The 19,479-nt window shown below is 42.2% G+C and overlaps 1 protein-coding gene across 4 annotated transcripts in view; it reads left to right on the top strand.

The window, feature by feature from the left end:
• Positions 1–103: 103 nt before the first annotated feature.
• Positions 104–19,479, top strand: part of ago3a (argonaute RISC catalytic component 3a) — a 29,134-nt gene continuing 9,758 nt past the window's right edge. Inside the window, exons 1-10 of one of the 4 annotated variants that reach the window (XM_086217974.1) lie at positions 104–923; positions 11,100–11,271; positions 11,510–11,630; positions 11,897–12,105; positions 13,205–13,341; positions 16,041–16,175; positions 16,302–16,389; positions 16,728–16,875; positions 17,075–17,194; positions 18,457–18,579. In XM_086217974.1, the coding sequence (XP_086074100.1) occupies positions 905–923; positions 11,100–11,271; positions 11,510–11,630; positions 11,897–12,105; positions 13,205–13,341; positions 16,041–16,175; positions 16,302–16,389; positions 16,728–16,875; positions 17,075–17,194; positions 18,457–18,579 (1,272 nt within the window). In that variant the 5' untranslated portion in view covers positions 104–904. Of the gene's footprint in view, positions 924–11,099; positions 11,272–11,509; positions 11,631–11,896; positions 12,106–13,204; positions 13,342–16,040; positions 16,176–16,283; positions 16,390–16,727; positions 16,876–17,074; positions 17,195–18,456; positions 18,601–19,479 lie in introns of all 4 variants that reach the window. The other 3 variants (XM_086217972.1, XM_086217973.1, XM_086217971.1) reach the window with 3 other exon arrangements.

Here is a 19,479-nt window from a genome sequence, read left to right as displayed (position 1 = left end):
CGTAAGAATATGTACTCTAAACTATTCGCAACACTGTAAACGTCAGGTGCCTTTTTTTCATGAGGGCGGAGTGATTTTTCTGACGTCAGGTGACAGAGCCCACCTCTTCCTGTCGGTGTCAGAAAGGCAACTTCACCATATTTAGCTGGTTTGCCGAAGCCCTGCAGAGTTGATCTGTCAACCAGCCTGAAAATCTGAACACTTATCTGCGGACACAAACCGGCGTTGACAGCTTGATTTTTGCACCGCGATACAACCCACAGAAAACGACGTCGATGGGATACAACACTCGGGAAACCTAGTCGTGAACGCTGCTGTTTTTAATACGATAAAAGTAACCGTCGTCTTTCAGAATTCCAAGTATCCACTGCCGAGCTAGCCAGCTAACGTTAGCTAATTACTGTTGCTACCCCCGACGCTCACGTCGACATGAACTAATGTCGTTTCTGTTCGTGTTCTACCATCGATACGAATTCAACTGGACTCGATGACCCCGCGGAGATGATCTCCTGACAGTTCCTCTCGTCCCATCTTGACACTTTTCCAAATCTGGCTAGCAAGCTAACTCTGCTAACTAGCAGGTCCCCACAGCCGTAGCGTCGCTTCGAGCAGCCAGTAGCCTTCCCCGTGGCAGTGGAATACGATTGGATACGTTGACAGTGTATAAGCGGCGGTGTGAGGACACGGGGGACGCCGCAGACCCGGCCTCGGCCGGTGATACGACCGTACCGAAGGGCCCCCTTTGACAGTTGGCTGGGAACGAGCTTGTAGAGACCGGGGCAACCAACAACACAGCGCTGCAGAGGCGTTGCTCTACCGAGGGAGACACCGGGTTGAACGGAGGAGGAGGACCATACGTTTAGCAACTGTGATCCGGGAAGTAAACCGGGCAGGGACCTCATGAATGGAAATCGGAACTACAGGTGAGTGATTCTAAGCTCCTTCATGCTTGACTGTGACGTTTTCAAACGATGTCCCTCAGCGGAAGTAACATCTGCTTGGGGTTATATGTAAATAAGTAGTGAAACGTAATAATGAAGGTCTTGGCCGTCTGGGAGTTTCTCAGCCTATGTCATTTTGATAAAGCATGAGTTACACATGAACTGGTTTCAGCGCCACTTCTTATCATGTATGAATTATTAAACTTCCTCAGAATCAATGTTCCTTTCTAAATATCTGACTCATCATGAAAGGCAAATGTCAAAATATTGAAGGCAGTGTGTACTCATCAGCATCTACATCTATCACGAAATGGAGATTAGGTATATTACACGTCATCATGGCTATCCTCCTGGTGCCGGAGGTGTTGAATATAGCCATCTCAACTCCAGTGCGGCCAGTTACCTGAGAACTGACAGTGATGGTGGGTACTTTACTCCAGCTTTCCTTTCAAGGCCTTGGGTACATGGTCACCCACTGACCCTACACTGACCTGACATATTCAGAAGACTGTGTGTGTGTGTGTGTGTGTGTGTGTGTGTGTGTGTGTGTGTGTGTGTGTGTGTGTGTGTGCACATAATACATCCAAATAAAGTTGTTTTACAAATGGTAAACAATTAGCAGCTTCTCAGGTGTAAATGGCAAAGAAGACTGGACATTTTCAATTGTTTCTGTGTTTGTCTGAATATTAGCAGGATTTTCTACTAGTTTCCATGAAAGTTGGTGGAAGGGAGCAGCATCTGTCATTTTTATCATGAAATGTTACATGCATCTTGACTAGGGCGCGCCCTTGTAGTTGTTTGTTGGATAAAAATATGTCGTTAAACCTGTGAGGTTCTTATGTGCACATTTGTTTTCCCCCTCAACTTAAAAACTAGATATGATCAGTTACCTGTTCCTGAGCCACAGTGCTGACATGAAGACAGAGGAAAACACAGTATCGTGTAGTGTCTTGTGCAAAAACGTGCCAAGAGCTCCATAGCTAGTAAACTGTCCCTTTCTTCATTAGTGGCTGTTCAACAGTCTGAACTGCCCAGCTTTGTCTCAGCTGTAATGGAATCTTCCCACTACTGTGACCATAAACTGAATGCCAGGTACTCTTGATCAGCCAGTGACACATTTTACACCATTTGACCTTTAACCCATTCACCCACCTCCTCTTTGTGGGGAGAGCCCACTCTGCTTGTCCATTTCCCAGAGTGTGTAGCATGAGCAGCCAGGATGTGTTTTCCCAGTAACCAAGCACTTTCAGTTTTGACAATGAGACTAAAACAGTTGTGTGTGTTTGCTCAGGCAGGTGTGTGAGCCCAAGTAAAATTTGAACCAGATGAAATGTGTTGAACTTCCCTGAGAAACATTTTAGTCACAACTTCCTTGACTTCCCGAAGCTCCTTGATCAACATGTTTGGCAAAAGCAAAACAGACCTGGACGTTCACCGTGAATGTACTGGTGTGTTTGCTCACAGCGCTTTATGAAACAGCAGACTGAGAACGCTTCATATTGATGCTTTCATTTCAGAAGACATTAACGCGTTTACAGAGTCAAGACAGAGGCATTTTTCATGGCCCATTTTGTGTCTTGTCCATGTAAGCCTTGATATTGTGTCAGTTGGTGTTGGTTTACACTTGTGTGCCACCAACTGCTGCAGGTCCACCCATAAGCTCTATACATGGGTGAATGATTAAAAGGGGCCCTCCATCAGCCAGTGGCTTGGAGAGTGGCGTGAGAAAATGCAAATTGATTGCACAGCCTGTTAAGAAAATGACAGTCCCTCTTTTACACAGTACTTGTTTGATCAGCAGATCATGTGGCACTGTTTTAGAGGGATTAGACCTGGAGGTATATTGAGTGCAGAGCTCTAGCCATAAAGGAGTGAAATCCATTTAGATGTGCTAATTCTGTGGGATGCCCGCATCTTGTCCCTTGGTCAGGTTACGACTGAGTTTTGAAGCCAGGAGTCAGGATGTTTCGTAAGGTCTCACAGATAAATTTAACTTAAACGGAGACATAAATTTATCATTGTGTTCTTGCCCCAGCAGGGTTCTGTTTTCTGTGGATATCATAGCAACGATCCCTGATGGCTACAACCACAGTACACATATAGTTGCCTGCACAATGAAATTTGTGTCCCTGACACACTGGTGCCAAATTTCTTACCATTAGCTGAAGGCTTTGCCGAGTGTTCAAGTTCAACTTTTTGGCTTTGATGCAGGCGATGTGAGACGATGTAATGCTCAGCCTTCATTGGCACCTGTTCATTGTCTATGTGTCTTCACCCTCAGTGGAAGATAATGAATGAGGTGTGGCTGATCCAGTACAGCAGGGGGATCTCCATCACCTTGCACCTGTCACACCACACCTGGTGGCCAGGTGGGATTCTAGTTAGCTGGAGATGACTCAGCTTGTGGTCCTGGAGTTGGTTGGATTTGCATCTTTGGGAGCTCCACATTTGAAACACTGATAGAAATTTCAGTTCGTCATCCAATATATTCTACTTTGTGTTTATTCTGCTCATGTTTCACTTGTATTCCTCTTCTTGTCTGCATTCCCTGACCCTCATTCTTCCTCACACATCAGTGTTTTCCCGCTCTTTTTTGGTTCACAGGCGGTTACTACCCCCCACCCCCACTCCCAGCCTTGGTTACTGCCTCTATTTCCCTCTCTTTGCACCAGTGAGAAACTCTGCCTTCCATGTCATTCCCCCAGTAGATTGGTTCTGTGTGGGCAATGAGGTCCGCTGTGAGGGAGGGCTTAGTGCTTAATTTGTAGTCTCTCCCCATAATACTCAGTTCATTCAAGCAGTCCACTGACAATAGTCAACCCCCGTCTGCAACCCCAGCCACCCATAAGGCTTGCCATTGCCATATTGTTGTAGGTTGCTATGTAGAATTCAGTGTGCTGTTGCTGTTTGGGGCTCATTGTGCCAGAGAGATTAACTCTTGGCTTCCTTTTACCAAAACTATGAAAAAACAACAACTATCCCCTCTTGGAAGATTCCAAACTGTTTTTTTTCATGAACACATACCATTTTAAAGATGATTAAAATTTGCAAATATGTTGTTGTTTTATGCTGAAACAATCAAATAAAGTAGTCAACAGAAATTACTTAAAGCCATTTTGATCATTTTTGATTTTATGTCATTCATCAAGGGAAGACTGTCAGACATTCTCGAATCGTAAAGTGACGGTTTGCTGGATGATAGTACTGAACGTTGCTTAGTGGCAGTTTCATAATTGTTGCAGCTGTTGCGATATTTATCAAATTCTGGTCACTTTGCTTCACTGCATGTTTTTAGGAGTGCTGAGTCATGCTGCCAGCGATCGTGTAGAACTGCCTCAGCTTAAAACTGTACATGACTAATTGGAGGGTCTGGGTCTGGAGTCTGTTGGGTTGGTGAAGTAGCAGGTTGCTCCCCTTGGCTTTCATCAAACTTGAGTATTGTTTGGTTTTGTGGCAGATGTGGAGGAGGCTGGAGGTGGTGATGTGTCACAGATTAGAAGTCAGAGCAGCCAGACCACGCTTCTTTTCCACCTCCTCCCCTCCCCTCCCCTCCCCTTCCTGAGACCTGTTTTTTGGGGGATCTGCAAGGGGCTCATTTAAGGGGGAGTTTGTGGACAGGAAGAGAGGGACTTGGATTGGAAAATATGTATGTTTGTGCAGAGGAGAGGCAGCAGTCAGTCATTTTAATCAGTGGGAGAGAGAAACATTGCAAATATCTCTTCATTATTGCTCACAGTCCATAGTGAAGTTCAATACCAGCCGTGTTTGTCCCAATAAAGTCACAATTTGAATTATTTTTTATCTTAAACCTATGTGTAGGGTTAAGCAAATCTTTTACTGAAATATCAATAGCAGATTTTGGTCAGAACCTTGTTTCACTTCATTTATAATAAAGTAAAATCCTGAACATAAAATTTTGCAGCGAGTGATCATCTTTCTTTCATCTATCTGCTTAGAGATTTTCTGTCTTATTTGGGACTCACTTTACCAAAAACAAACTCACAATGAAGGAATTATTGATTTTGTTCCTATCAAGAACTTTTAGGCCAGACAAGAAGCGAAGCTAACGCCTTTTGTAATGCTTGAGTCACACAGCCATTAATATCTGTCATGTCTGAGTTCTGTTTGGTTCTTCTAAAGTCAATTATGTTGTTCAGTCAGCTGAGGCATTATGATTTAAAGGTTTTTCAGGATTGTTTTGCAGGGGGGGGGAAAGTGGAACTGTTTCCATGATCCATTGCATTGGACCAATACATTGGAAAGACACGACTTGAGCTAAATGTATAGTGGATGCAAGGGGTTAATGAGAGTCCTCTCCATAGTTTGCATTTGTTAGTCTGGCATCCTTAGGCCAATAAAAATGAGCCCACAGATTGGTTTGGTTTCTAAACATGACATTTGTACTTTTTTGAGTTCTTTTTTTTAAAGGCAGCACTGCAACGAAGGATGGGATTAGAGAAGCATTCTGTTCGACCGTTTGATCGCATGTTTCTGAACACATCAATTACTTTTATTGATGTCAGCATATTCTTTTCGCACAGTTGTGCATTCCATAGCAATGACTTCTAACGCCTGCATTTACTCTGCTGGACAAATGGAATCATCATGGTGTAGAAGAAGTAATATAACAGAAAGATGAGTAGTAGTTCTACTAGTTAGTGGCAGTAAAATGAGGGAACGGCACAGTAACCCTCTGTCTATGCAACTTAAATTCCTTGGAATGTATTTAAAACTGTAAGTACGAGGGCGTCATGTCTGTTACAGATTGAATGCACACTTATGTTGGAATAACATCACTCCATGCAAGCAGGTTTGGCATAATTGTTCCTTTACCTAGAAAATTTAAATGATTGATCGGGAATCCATAAAGAATTAGGCCAATAAACACTATTGGTATTGGTAACGGTATAAAGAAAATCTTAACAATTCTTATGCCTTGCTGCAACAAGAGACTGTTGAGTCGTACATGATCAGGCTCTATCTGTGGGGTTAATGTGAGCAAATTGTATCGTGGAAATGGTTTTACAAGACGTGCATTACTAGAAAATAGAAGATATCAAGTTTTCCCCCAGTTTTTCGAATGTCATTTCAGTTTTTTCATGAATGACAAAGCATGATAAAGAAGTTACATTTCCGTTGCATCGGCGTGATGACTAAGCTCTCTGTCAGTAGAAGCAGTGGTGGCAATTATTCGAAAATCGAATTGCCCTGTTTAGGTGCATGTAAACTGTCTCAGTGATGAGCAATCAATCAGCCCTTCTCCGGATAAAAAGTTTACAATATCTGGCTCCTGTCCACTGTTCCATTCAGGCTGAGGACAGAAGTCTCCATTTATCCTCTATTTCCTCCACTACTCATATAAAATATTCCCCTGTCATGGACTCACCTTGACTACCTTTGTTACCTTTTGTATCTCATTCACTCTCACATGTATCTGTCACCTTGCTTCAGATTCATCCTCAGGAGGTATTCAGGTATTTTTACATGTTGTTGTGACTGGCCAGGCCCTCGATAGCCTGTGGCTGCTTGCTGGTGTCAATCAGTGGCAGAAGATGGCAGTGACTCCTATGGGTGCCCGATGCAACACTTTTGAGGATGACGAGGGAGGAGTCCAACAGCTTGTGACGTGTATTAGTCCTTCCTCATCAGTTATCAGTATTTCTGTGCGTGTGTGTGTGTGTGTGTGTGTGTGTCTCCAGGGTCTGCCTTCTGTGACTGACGCCATTGTGCCTTGCTGCTAAGCACTTGCTCAGTGTTCCCACAGCTCAGGCCTGTCTGGATTAGAAACACAACAGCTGTATTGTGTGTGTATGTGTGCGTCTGTGTGTGTGTGGACTTGTGTGCTCGTCGTTAGCAGCGTGGACGTTTGTATACTGGGGGTTAGCAGGGACTGGATGTCTGCCTAGCTTCTCACTATCCCTGGTTTTTCTGGCCCAAGGCCCACTATGTACAGTGCGACTGTGTTGTATTGCAAAGCGGTAGAGTGGAGTGAGTTCACATTTGTGGGGCTGGTATTCCTGTTGAAATTTTTCTGTTGAGTGTCCTCATTTTATTGCATAGTGTTGATTTATTTTACCTGCACCATTTGGTTCAAGTTTTGTAGTGAAATTTGTTATAAATTGTAAGTGTTGCACTTACACAGTTTTTTCTGCTTATTTTCTATTGGAAGGAATTACTCCTGAGGATTACCTATGTTTTGTTTTTTTTTTAGCAGCATAGCAATTTTCTTTCACATCATACAACAGCTTTACTGCAATAAGCTAATGGATTTAGCTAATGCTAGTGGATTGAGGGGACATGACATATAATGTGTGTGTGTGTGTGAGAGAGAGAGAGAGAGAGAGTGTGTGCATGCGCGCCACCAGGCTGGCTCATCCTTTGACACCAACATCTATTTGGCTCTGTGTCTTCCTCTGCTTCTGGTTTAACGGTGTAACAATAATACCCCCCATTCTGTCATCATATGTTTCATACAGAACTGGGAGGCAAATGATGGTGAAGCATTCACACTTTGAATAAGATGTGGAAAAGTGCCTGCTGTGTCTCTGAAGGGGTTCAGGAAATGAGAAACAACCTGATAGACAGGGGGTGGATAATGTCTTCTCTCTTCTGTTTGTTAAAGCGTGCCCTTCCTGTAATTATGTGAAAGTGCTCACACAATGTGAAGCATTTTTTAATTCGACAAGGGGAAATTTTAGTTGATCGCACTTGAGCTCTTTCAGTATATCAGAGTCAAAAATCAGAAAATGGTTAGACAGAGTCAGTAGTGTTTTTCTGTGTGGTGTCACATTGCACCACGTTTCTTTTTGATTGCTCCAGGTTCTGCTCTTTATTATCTTATCTTTATAAAGCAAAAGTTGCCTTTTATTCAGTGGCTTAGTTTAGTGATTTGAAAAGCACCAGATCCAGCTGAAAGTCAGTTTAAAGAATGCCCTGCTGTAGGGGATTGATCAGCTAGTAGTCGTACTGTTAAAACTAGATCTGTCCAAAATGGAGTATATTTGTGACCAGTTATGCATGTCAGTCTTTGGGCTAATGTTACAGCAGGCAAAGGTCAGAGGTAAAATCTTTCTTGGAGGGACAACATGATGAACAAATTGCAGCTTCTCTGCTGCAGTGAAGGTCAATAAGGCCTTGAAGGTTGACGTTAACTCAAGTGTTCCATCTTTTGTTGGTTACATAGAAGCGAGTTTTATTTATAAAAGAAGAGTTGGAACAGACTTTCATTTTGTGGAGGACAAACGTTTAAGAGTTTTCAAGTGAAAGAGATTAGAGGGAGGTATCTGATCTGGTGCTTTATGATCAGGGTCAAGTTGCCTCTTCACAAAATGTTGCAAAACACATAATCATGCCATGCCTGGTAGATTTTCACCATCTTAGCTGGTTGCCTACCATCTGCGTGATGTCGTAAGGTCCCATCTGTGTTGACAGCAAGCAGCAGTCACCAGATAAATTTGGCAGACTGCTTAACTGACTGCTACATAGCAGTTCCAAAAAGAATAATGTACCCTACCACATGAAAGGAAAACTTTCTCACAAAATGAAAGCCTTTCCCCTCATAAGAGGATTTTGTCTAATATTTTTTTTTAGGAATGTGCATTATTCAATCAACTCTCAAATAGTTTTCCCCCCAACGAGTTCACGTTTGCTCTTGAAGAAATGTGAATTGTTTTTTGTTACCATAACAGAGAGATTTTTAAATCCCAACTCAATCACATGAAGTCCAAGCATATTTGCAAGTGACAGAATAAACCCGAGGTCTATCATAATCACAGGAAGCCAAAGAATGCAGAGACCAGCTAGCCAGAAATCATGGTGATGGGGCCAGTGTTTTGATTAGACCCACACAACTTGTTTGTTTTGATCCCTGTTTGACTCTTTATAGATCACCAGTCAGTCACATCATGACTGCAGTGGCAGGCTAGTCTGTGCTATCAGGCACATACTACAGTAACGTAAAACTCTACTGTAAGTCATCCATGGCTGAGTTGAGAAGCAGGATGCTCCGCTGTGTGTGTGTGTGTGTGTGTGTGTGTGTGTGTGTGTTTCTGTGGCCGTAGTGCCGCTCTGACTCATGCTGAACTGAAGCCAGTTCTGAGAGGCAGATGAAAGCCATAAAACACCAAGCCTGCCCACTCTCTAATCCTGCCACTCCCTGCTGTCCTCCTCCTACTGGCCAGCTCTACCAGGCCCATCAGCACAGGAAAAGTCCTCTTCAATGAACGCCCTCTTTGAAGGCGCTTAGTGATTGGATCCAGGATGTCTTGGTTGAGATCTCTCTTAGAATGTAATGAACTGGAGTCTGAGACAGACCACCACTTGTGGTAGACAAGTGTATTTCTGTAACCTTAATGAAGTCTTAGGGGAATATCTGTCTCCCTTGTTTTTGCTACAAATTTTGCTTGAGGCCTCAAGAGAATTACAATCACAAAAGTTTATGTGGACATGGTTTTGTGTGTGAAGAACAACAATGGCTGGAATTGCAGAATTCGCTTGCTTTTTGTCATTTTATCTTAGCAGGTGGGTTTTTTTTTTTTTTATGGAGGTCCTTTGCATCCCATCAACCCTGTTCGCCTTCAGCCACAGCCCACCAGAGGAGAAGGCTAAAGAAAGCACGGGCAGCACATGCTTCCTCAGCCTGACTGTAAACAAACAGTGTTGCTCATGTTATTTGCTGTTACCTCACAGAAGGTTTCTGTTCTGTTGTCTGGGAGTTTTACAAACCTCCCTTCAGCAGGGCCCTCAACCCCAACATCCCCCGCAGATGGTAGTCTATGAGTCAAACAAGTGATGAATCACGCTCAACCATTATACTCATTTGTCATTGCACATTTGGCTCAGTTTTGCTGGTGGAGATGGAAGAGCATCAAGCCAATGTAGATCGAACTCTGCTTAATAATCATTTGTTTTCTCAAGTGTGGTGTGGCAGGAGAGCGCCCGCAGACACAAATAGACAGACAAATAGCACTGCTATAAGTGTGGCACATTGAGTTGAAAAGAACTCTTCTGTTTCTGGATTAAAGTGACTCATGTCTGAGACATCTCATGGTCTATTGGGAGCGTGTGCATGTGCAGCAGTAGTAACATTTTTAGAACAAATGTGGAATTGTTTATCTCATAGTGCGACAAAAAGAACAACCAGAAATACTTGATTCATCAGTCTTGGCCTGGATCAACCTAGGAGAAATTGTAACTCATTATGTATTCATTTAAATCATCACGCGCTGGCTTTTAAATAAATATGACATTGAAAATGATACAAGGGCATTTTGAAGGCAACTGGCTAGCATTTCCTTTTCATTGTAGATGTAGGTTTTGGCTTGCTGTCCTGATCGTCATATCACAGATATTGACAAGACACCAACGTGAGTTCTGTGTTTAGACTCAAGCCTTGTTAACGTACGCAGCTGTTTGCTCTTGAGTTTATGCACAGTAAAACACTTGTGCATCTGTCAGTGTTTAAAGTGCTGTTTTGTTTCTCATCATGGGTGTGTGGCTGAGTTTGGTACTGGTGAAATTCCCTCAACACATGTCATCTCTCTACCGTTCTCAGTAGGTCAGATCAAATTTAAAGTTCTTCACCAAAGTACGACAACATGGTTTTACTGCCAGTGAAGTGGGTGTGTATGTGTTTGTGTTGTATAACAATTCAAATGTCAGTCTGATGGATTCATCGATATATTTACCATTCACAGCAGCTCTGAATTTGTCTTGACATTTTGAATTTCACTGATTTTCCCATTATAAGGTGTGTGTGTGTTTGTGTGTGTACCCAAGAATGCAGTAATTAGATTTGGTGGTCAAACTCGAGAACTCATATGCTGATGTGATTCCTATGAATTCATTCATAGGAATTAAGTGCAGCAGCATCATCATTGTTACAACAACATCGCACACTACAAACAAATAAACATAAAATCCAGTTGATATGCAATACAAGGTCAAGGACACACAGCCAGTGAGGATGCATAAAGTGGTGCAGTTTTCTAAAATGATTTCACTGAATATTTCAGTGCAGTCGCATTGACCAGAGTTGAAGTCCTTCATAGTAATCAGCTCTCACATGTCATCTTCTAATACATAGTTCCAGGAGGACTGGGCAGCATGGGGCTACTGCTTCTTTTTGCTCTGTAATTCCTCTCCTTGTTCTCCTCTCAGGAGCCGTTGGGACCCAGTCCCTGTTCTCCATGCCTCGGCGGCCTGGCTATGGCACCATGGGAAAGCCCATCAAGCTGTTGGCCAACTGCTTCCAGGTGGAGATCCCCAAGATGGATGTCTACCTCTACGAGGTGGACATCAAGCCTGACAAGTGCCCACGGCGAGTCAACAGGTAGGATGAGCCCTCTGGCTATGTTCAGGTGTGCAGATGCAGTGCTGTGCAAGAGAATAGCTATTTGTTGATTCACATATTAGGAGTTATTTGAATTCAGTCTGTGACCTCACCGCTCATTGATAATCTCATGATTTATGGATGACTTTTAGAACCTTCATTTTCAACTGTTTAATGTGAATATCGTGCTGTACACAGTGTAACTGAAAATTCCCGTGTTGTGTTGCGTGTTGTGCAGGGAGGTGGTGGACTCGATGGTGCAGCACTTCAAGGTGACAATCTTTGGGGATCGCAGGCCTGTCTATGATGGAAAGAAGAGCCTGTACACAGCCAACCCACTGCCGGTGGCACCTACAGGGGTGAGCAGGAAAAACAGCAGATACCAACACTCACAGAAAGATACTTTATAATTCTGCACATGACTGCAAACCATTTCTGTTATCTGAAAACGCACAATCGAAGCAAATCTCATCACCTGATCTTGAAAATGCTTTATACTTTTAGCAGTAAGTGTCACCTTTCCAATGCATGAACTCATTTCTGGCCACAACTAACCACTTAACCTCCCTTCACTAAACAGTCTAATTCTCTGTACTGATTCCTGCCCTGTTGTCCTCTCCCTCAGGTGGACCTGGATGTCACTCTACCAGGCGAGGGAGGGAAGGATCGCCCCTTTAAAGTTTCCATCAAGTTTGTTTCGCTGGTCAGTTGGCACATGCTCCATGAGGTGCTAACTGGCCGCAGCATGCCTGAGCCCCTGGAGCTGGACAAGCCCATCAGCACCAACCCTGTACATGCAGTGGATGTGGTGCTGCGACACCTGCCATCCATGAAGTGAGTTGCATTCTTTTTTTTCTTAATTCTTGTGCCATTTTTGTTTGTTTGTTTGTTTTTTTTGCTTGTGTTTATCAAAGGTTCAAATTTCCAACAGCATTTTGGTGGTGAAAATGTAATTTAATGATTTAGGAGAATAAAGAAAGCATATGCTCAATCACACATGTACAAAATGGAACATGGAGTGTTAACACATGCCAGGATGGTACACTTTTTAAAAAGACATGTGGTATGTGCATTACAACATGCTGTAAGTACCAAATTATGATGGCAGTGATGAACTACGATGTTTGTTTTTTTTTCCTTTTGTTGCCCCTTTTTTGTCGTTAGTTTCATCCTGAATAAGTGTCGTATAGAAACAGCCAATACATCATTACCTGTTCCCACCTCCGTCTTCAGTCATCAGATTATAAAGAGAAACACAATGTAAAATAGAATCCATATCATTGTAAATACTCTATATTTGTTTTGGCAGAGGAGCACTTCCATCAATACCAGAACTCTGATCCCAGCGGAAATCAAACATGGCTTAAACAGGAACTCATGCAGTGCAATACGTGGTTTCAGACCATCTTCCACAAGATATCACTTTGTCAAGCTCCAGCCAGAGCAGTGTCAAACACAATATCAGTGGTGTTTTAATAAAAATCTTTTTTCATGACCATTATTAAAAAGCAGGTACATTGACACCTTTCATTTGGCCTTGTTTGTAGGGGACAGGTATTACACTGGTATAGTGACACATTGTCAGCTCAGGATTCATGAAGTAAAGTGTGATCCTTGTACAATTATTAATGTGCCTCCTGAGCAGAATAATAAGAGAGTGATGGTCCAGGCAGTGTAACCACCCCCTCATATCACTGATGCAGCCTCTGTGCCAAGAGCGGCTTAATGTGATATTGTAGATCACATATTGATCTGCATTCTGCAAGTTCAGGATGTGTCAACTCATCTTACGTTTCCTCTCATCTGCTGAAGCCTCCCACCCTTATTCTCATTCCCTTTTTTTCCCACTTGGTGAAATAATAGGATCTTACAATGAGTCCTATATCGGCCCTCTTTGCTCATAATAATATAATTTCTGTTTTTCTCCATCAAGGTACACGCCAGTGGGCCGCTCTTTCTTCTCAGCTCCAGAGGGCTATGACCATCCCCTGGGTGGAGGAAGGGAGGTGTGGTTCGGCTTCCACCAATCTGTACGGCCTGCCATGTGGAAGATGATGCTTAACATTGATGGTGAGAGCAGGACCACTCTTTATCATGGTTTGATTTCACAGGGATTGCACCACACAGCCACCATGTTGCCTCACAATGTAAAGAATATACAAACAGCTGGCTTTACTCAGTAGACTGAGAATCACCTGGACATAGAGCTGTATGAGCTTATCCTTTCATTTAATATCATTGGTCTACATCAGCTGATTGGATCTCTCTGTCTGATGCAAAGCAAAATCAATTTCATCCTTTGCTCTCATGCTTTTTACTTAACATGCAACGGTTAAGTCATTTAGAGAGAGCAGAGAACCAGCACACACTCCACACTCGCACTCTGTGAATTATTTACAATTTATATAATTGCAACTATTTGCATGTTATTGTTCATGCTTACAATTCTGCAACTCCACATCACGTAGCTTCTTGTCGACGATTGATAAATATGCACGCGCGCGCGCACACACACACAGCACAATGTCACTATATTAATATTCAAGACTGGCAGCATGCCACAGACATTGAGGGGAAATGATTTCAAAAGTTAACGTTTGTAAAATCATGCCTAAGTCATCAGTGATGCGCTTGGAAAACTTGCTCCTTTGACGAGCTGCCCATGAATTGTTTCCCTGGTTCTTTGTCAAAGCAGGAATTAGATTTGAATACGTAAACAGATACAAACCATTTTTAGAGTGCATAATTTATTAAATTAATGATGGGCTTGCTTGAATTGAAATAATTCTCATCTAACAATTTAACACTCGTGAGAATTACTTCATTGGAAAAGCTATTTAGTTAAATATTTTGGATAATTATCAAGAGCCAGAAGTATAAATAATGCATGTGCACAAAAACCATGCTTGTTCCATTTGGCCCAACATAAACCAGTAGTTCTAATAACAGAATATGTGCACCTCTCTCTTATTTTCTGTAACTGTCCATTTCAATGGGACTCCTGCAAGTGCATCACTGACCACTTCTCCAATATTCACAAATGACATATTGCTACCATTGACAGTTAACCATCTGATGAATTAAAGATAAGGATGGCATAAATAGTAACACAGCTGCAATTAATGGCTGCACGCAGTGACAACTCTTCTGTCTCTTTTCCCAGAGCAACGAAACTACACTTCTTTCTCTACCCTTCATCCGTTTATGGATAATAATGTGAGAGTGGAGATGAGTCTTGTGAATGATCAACAGTTACTGAGATTAATTGACAAAAAAATGCATTTGAGTTTTATAAAGAAAGGCCTATATGTTGTTGGGTTTATTCTGATATTGTAGGTTCATGGGTTCAAAAGACAGCGGATTAAATTTGATAGAATACTTGTACAGGCTAAGAGCCAGTTTCTTGGAAAAGCATTGACTGGTTCAAGATCCTGTTTGGTAATTGGCCCCAGTGCTGAGCCCTTGTCAGAGGAAAAACTCAGACTGAAATAAACTGCTACAATTGTAATCTGTTGCTATTTGTGGAAATATGTAGCAGAATCGATGGTAGAGAATGTGTTTGGGGATATGCATACTGCAGGAGATTGGAGACCAAGTCTCTGCTGATGTGTGTGTGTGTGTGTGTGTTTGAGAAAGTTGGAGGAACTAGAGCTCTTGGCTGGATAGGAGCTGACTGGTTGGTTGCTGTGGAGACAGAGGGCAGTGTGTGTGTGAGTAAGTGGGTGGTTGTGCCTGCGCAAGTGAGACGGGTGGGTGTTGCTGGGGTCAGGAGGGTAGCTGCGTGGAACATTTCCTTGAGCCAGCTTTTGTTTTGCATCAAGTGCTTGAAGCCTCTGACTCTATTTGATTCTGTCTTTGTGTCAATTTCCCGCCTTCTCCTCTTTGAGAGTCAGTTGGCCGCTTCAGGTCTCTCCTCCATTCACACAACCAAACCATTTGGTAATGATTAGTTTTGTAACTTTAACATGACATTGTGTACTGGCAAAGAATGAAGTCAATTTGATTGCACTCACACGAAAGCAACAAACAGTTCTACCCACATTTGACATCATGAGTAATCAAAAGCACATGAATATTACACAATAATTAATATTGTAGTGAAATGAGACTTTTTTGTTTTTACATGAACGACTCATTGACACCTCCAAACAGGTGTGTGTGTGTGTGTGTGTACACACTGTAGTCATCTGTCAGTCTTCCTGTTGTGCATCACTCCATCTTTCTTACATCACAGCAGCTGATCCACCTACAGCGTGCATAGCTTGCTCTGTTTTTCATTCTCCTTCTGTCGCTTTCTGTCTCCTGCTTCCTTTTGTATATTTCTCACAGTTTTTGTTGTCTCTTCTGCATTTTTATTTCTTTCTGATGTCATCTACATTTTTCCGCTGTCATATTTGAATTTCTCAGGGTCAGTGTTTCGCTCCAGTGAGAGAAAAAGCTTTGTATGAGAACAAGGTGAACTCTCCACACAGACTATGCTGTCAAGTTATGGTTATTTTTACTCTCTCCAGATCCCCAGTTCTTCGACAGTTGGTGTACATGTCAGACATTATGTTACTACAGCAATCAGTATCACCTTTGATGATCTATGTCCCATAAATTGGTAAAATGGTAAACTGAGTGCATTTCCACACTGTTTGTCCATCTTAACATTGCTGTGCTGTCATACACAAATCACATGGTCTGCTATGTAAGGTGCCAACAAGTCCATCAGGAGCAGCTAAGGGTTCAGCATCTGACTATACTCTTGTCCTGGCTTTCTGTTACAGTATCTGCCACTGCCTTTTACAAGGCTCAGCCTGTCATCCAGTTTATGTGTGAAGTGCTGGACATCCACAACATCGATGAGCAGCCTCGCCCTCTCACAGACTCACACCGGGTCAAATTCACCAAAGAAATTAAAGGTGAAGTGCGGATGTAAATTCTGGAAACAAAATTCACATTTATAAAAATGTATTTTAATGTGTGAAGGAGAACGATTTTGAGTGAAAAACATGGCCATTCATACACAGGCACATGTTATTCACCAGGTTTGAAGGTGGAGGTGACGCATTGTGGAACCATGCGCAGGAAGTACCGTGTCTGCAATGTAACCCGTCGGCCGGCCAGCCATCAGACGTGAGTCAGCCTCTGGGTGGGCGAGGGAAGAGGAGGATCTGGGTGGGGTGTGTGGATGGGATAGGATGAGGATGAGGAACACAAACCACAAAAGATGCGATCACCATTTCACGACTGAACAAACCAGATACGGCTGACTCATCTCTAAATTATGCAGTCAACATTAGTCATTCATTGAAGTAGCCCTTCTGTGTTTGTAATCTACAGTAGAATAACTTAGTCGAATGTCCTTTCAAATTCATGTGCCCATCAAAGAAACCATCCATATCTATGGTAATGTAGCCTTTAGTAATGTTGTTTTATATATATATATCCATAAAATGTTCTTTTTGCCACAGGTTCCCTCTACAGTTGGAGAATGGTCAGACTGTAGAGCGCACTGTAGCCCAGTACTTCAGAGAGAAGTACAACCTGCAGCTTAAATACCCACATTTGCCCTGTCTACAGGTGGGCCAGGAGCAAAAACATACCTACCTGCCCCTGGAGGTGAGGAAAAAAAAAAACAGGTTATTTTGTTGGCAGCCTCATACTATAGCTAAACTCTAGGTATGATGAAATTTGCTGTGGTCTGGTCCACCGCAGCTCTTCGGTTCACTGCAAATCTTTTACAAACTCAATCACGGCTGCAGTTATTAAAAGTACACTTTCAGCTATCATTCAAGCTTTTGCCTTTGTTTCCTTGCAGGTGTGTAACATTGTAGCTGGTCAACGATGCATCAAGAAGCTGACAGATAATCAGACCTCCACTATGATCAAAGCCACCGCTCGCTCAGCCCCCGACAGGCAGGAAGAGATCAGCAGGCTGGTGAGTTCTGGAGGCACCTGCTTTTACCTCTCTCATTGACACTGTTTAAACACAGAAATGACATTGAGAGGTGTCACATGTTCATGAGGCTTTCTTTTAACGGACTAGTAGCTCTAAACATAAACAACTGGCTGTGATAATTGATTTAACTTCATGCAGCACATAAATGCTCTTATTGGTCAGAACATCCTGTCATGGTGTTCCATTGTTATTTTCTTAGTAATGTGTGGAGATTATAAATTTATTAGATCAATTGTTTGATTTAGTGTGTTTTACATCAGCATGTCACTTTAGGATAGCTATTCAGGACACCATAACCTTTTCATCAAATTGACTTGTTGCTTGGCTTGTCAACATTGTGGTTGCTATGCTACGCATCATGTAATCAAATTGCTTGTTTTATAACCACCTCTGCCAGATTGTCATTTTATTTTTAACGGAGGCGTTGTTGTCCATCCCCTTACATGGCAGGTCTACGAAGGGTAAACAAACAAACGAACAAACAAAAAAATCCGAAAGTACGAAGAACTTGGATGTGTTTAATACTACAACTCTCCCTTCTGTTTATTTTGTCACCCTTTGCACAGTGCCGTATAAGATTCAGTCGAGTTGTACCATTTGTTAAAACTGACAGCACAGAAAGAAAAGAAGCACAAGAACACAGGCAGAACAAGACAGAGGAGCTGTGTCAAACACAGCTGTACATCCATAATAATTTAAATTTAGGGCAATCGAGGTGGATCATGTACCCTGGGCTCAAGAATCCATTTTGTATTAGGGTGATGACACTGAATGTTTTATGGCTTGTCACCAATTTTCTTTTCCATTTTCTTCAGTCTACAGAGGTGTCAATGACATAAAAGATAAAAAAAATTCAATTTTTAAAATGGATACACAGAGATTTCATCAAGAGGCATAATGAAAATCTGTTGCATACTCAACAAATAGAAGCAAAGGGCCACAACAGCTATTATTGCCCTTTGGCTCAATTTTAGAGAGATCAAACAAAGCTGGACCCAACAGCTTAGTTTGATCCCTCCATAATAGTTTTTGTATTCTAGTTATTCACATTATTCAACTCAGAATGGCCTCTGCACTAGGGAAGCAAGCTAATGACTGGGGGGTTGTCGTTCGATCCCCTAACCGGTGCCCCTCCTTTACCAATGCTGAGATGCCTTTGAGCAAAGCCCTTCTTAATCATCAGCATCTTAATGGATAAAGATGAAAACATCTGCATTTACGCTGTCATTTTTTTCTTGCAGGTGCGCAGTGCCAACTATGAAGCAGACCCTTTTGTGCAGGAGTTCCAGTTCAAAGTGCGCGACGAGATGGCTCACGTGACGGGGCGAGTGCTACCCGCCCCCATGCTGCAGTACGGCGGCAGGGTGAGCACAGAGCACTTTATGGTACCCTTCCTTTAAATCATGCCCATTCTCTCTGTTTGTCTGACTCGCTGTCCCCTTCCACAGCCTTTTTATCTTGTTGTCTCCAAGGGGAACTAACTCAATGGCTTCTGTTTCATGGTGTCAAGTCTTTTTGGCTTATTCTGTGTGGCTCAGTCTCCATGGTGACTGTATGTTTTTCACCTGCAGATATTGAATTGATTTATTTTTTTAATGCCTCAGAAAAAAAGTGACTCACACTTTTGTCACTTTGCCACTGAGATTATTTTTAACAAACCTTAGATGGAACTAAATACAAGTGAATTCCCAATTCTTATTTGGATATAATATAAAGCATCTATGCTAACAGATAATTACGGCAAATATGGGCAAAACTTTTACAGGTATTTGCCGAACAATTTATGTTCTTATTTAAAACAAGATGTGGGTGGAAGAGTTTTCCAAAAATGGGATAAAAGAGCTGCTTATTGAGACTGAGCCACAGCGTTGATTAACATCTGTCTGTCCCATCTGTCTTCTTTATTAAAGAGTTAGGAGACACACACTTTTACTGTGACTTCTTTTGTTTTTATTCAAACGATGTTGTAATTGCGTTTGTGCGCACGCACACACACACACACACACACACACACACACACACACACACATACACATACTAAACTGCATCTTACATATAAGAAAACACCATAACAGGTTTCCAGCAAACTGTATTGTCAAGAAAAAAAACAGATATTACATGTTTTGTTATGTAATAGCAAAAGCTTTTGGCGCAGGCATGTTTCTTGGATGTTTTTTTTCTGAGTTAACTCATGGACAGATGAGTGTGTGTGTGTGTGTGTGGATCCTGTGAGTTTGTTTGTAGAGTGTGTGTGTGTGTGTGTG

Source organism: Aulostomus chinensis, chromosome 11, assembly GCF_037954235.1.
Source record: "Aulostomus chinensis isolate RoL2024-O1b breed Wild chromosome 11, RoL_Achi_v1.0, whole genome shotgun sequence".
NCBI lineage: Eukaryota > Metazoa > Chordata > Actinopteri > Syngnathiformes > Aulostomidae > Aulostomus > Aulostomus chinensis.
This window is presented reverse-complemented; position numbering and strand designations above follow the sequence as displayed.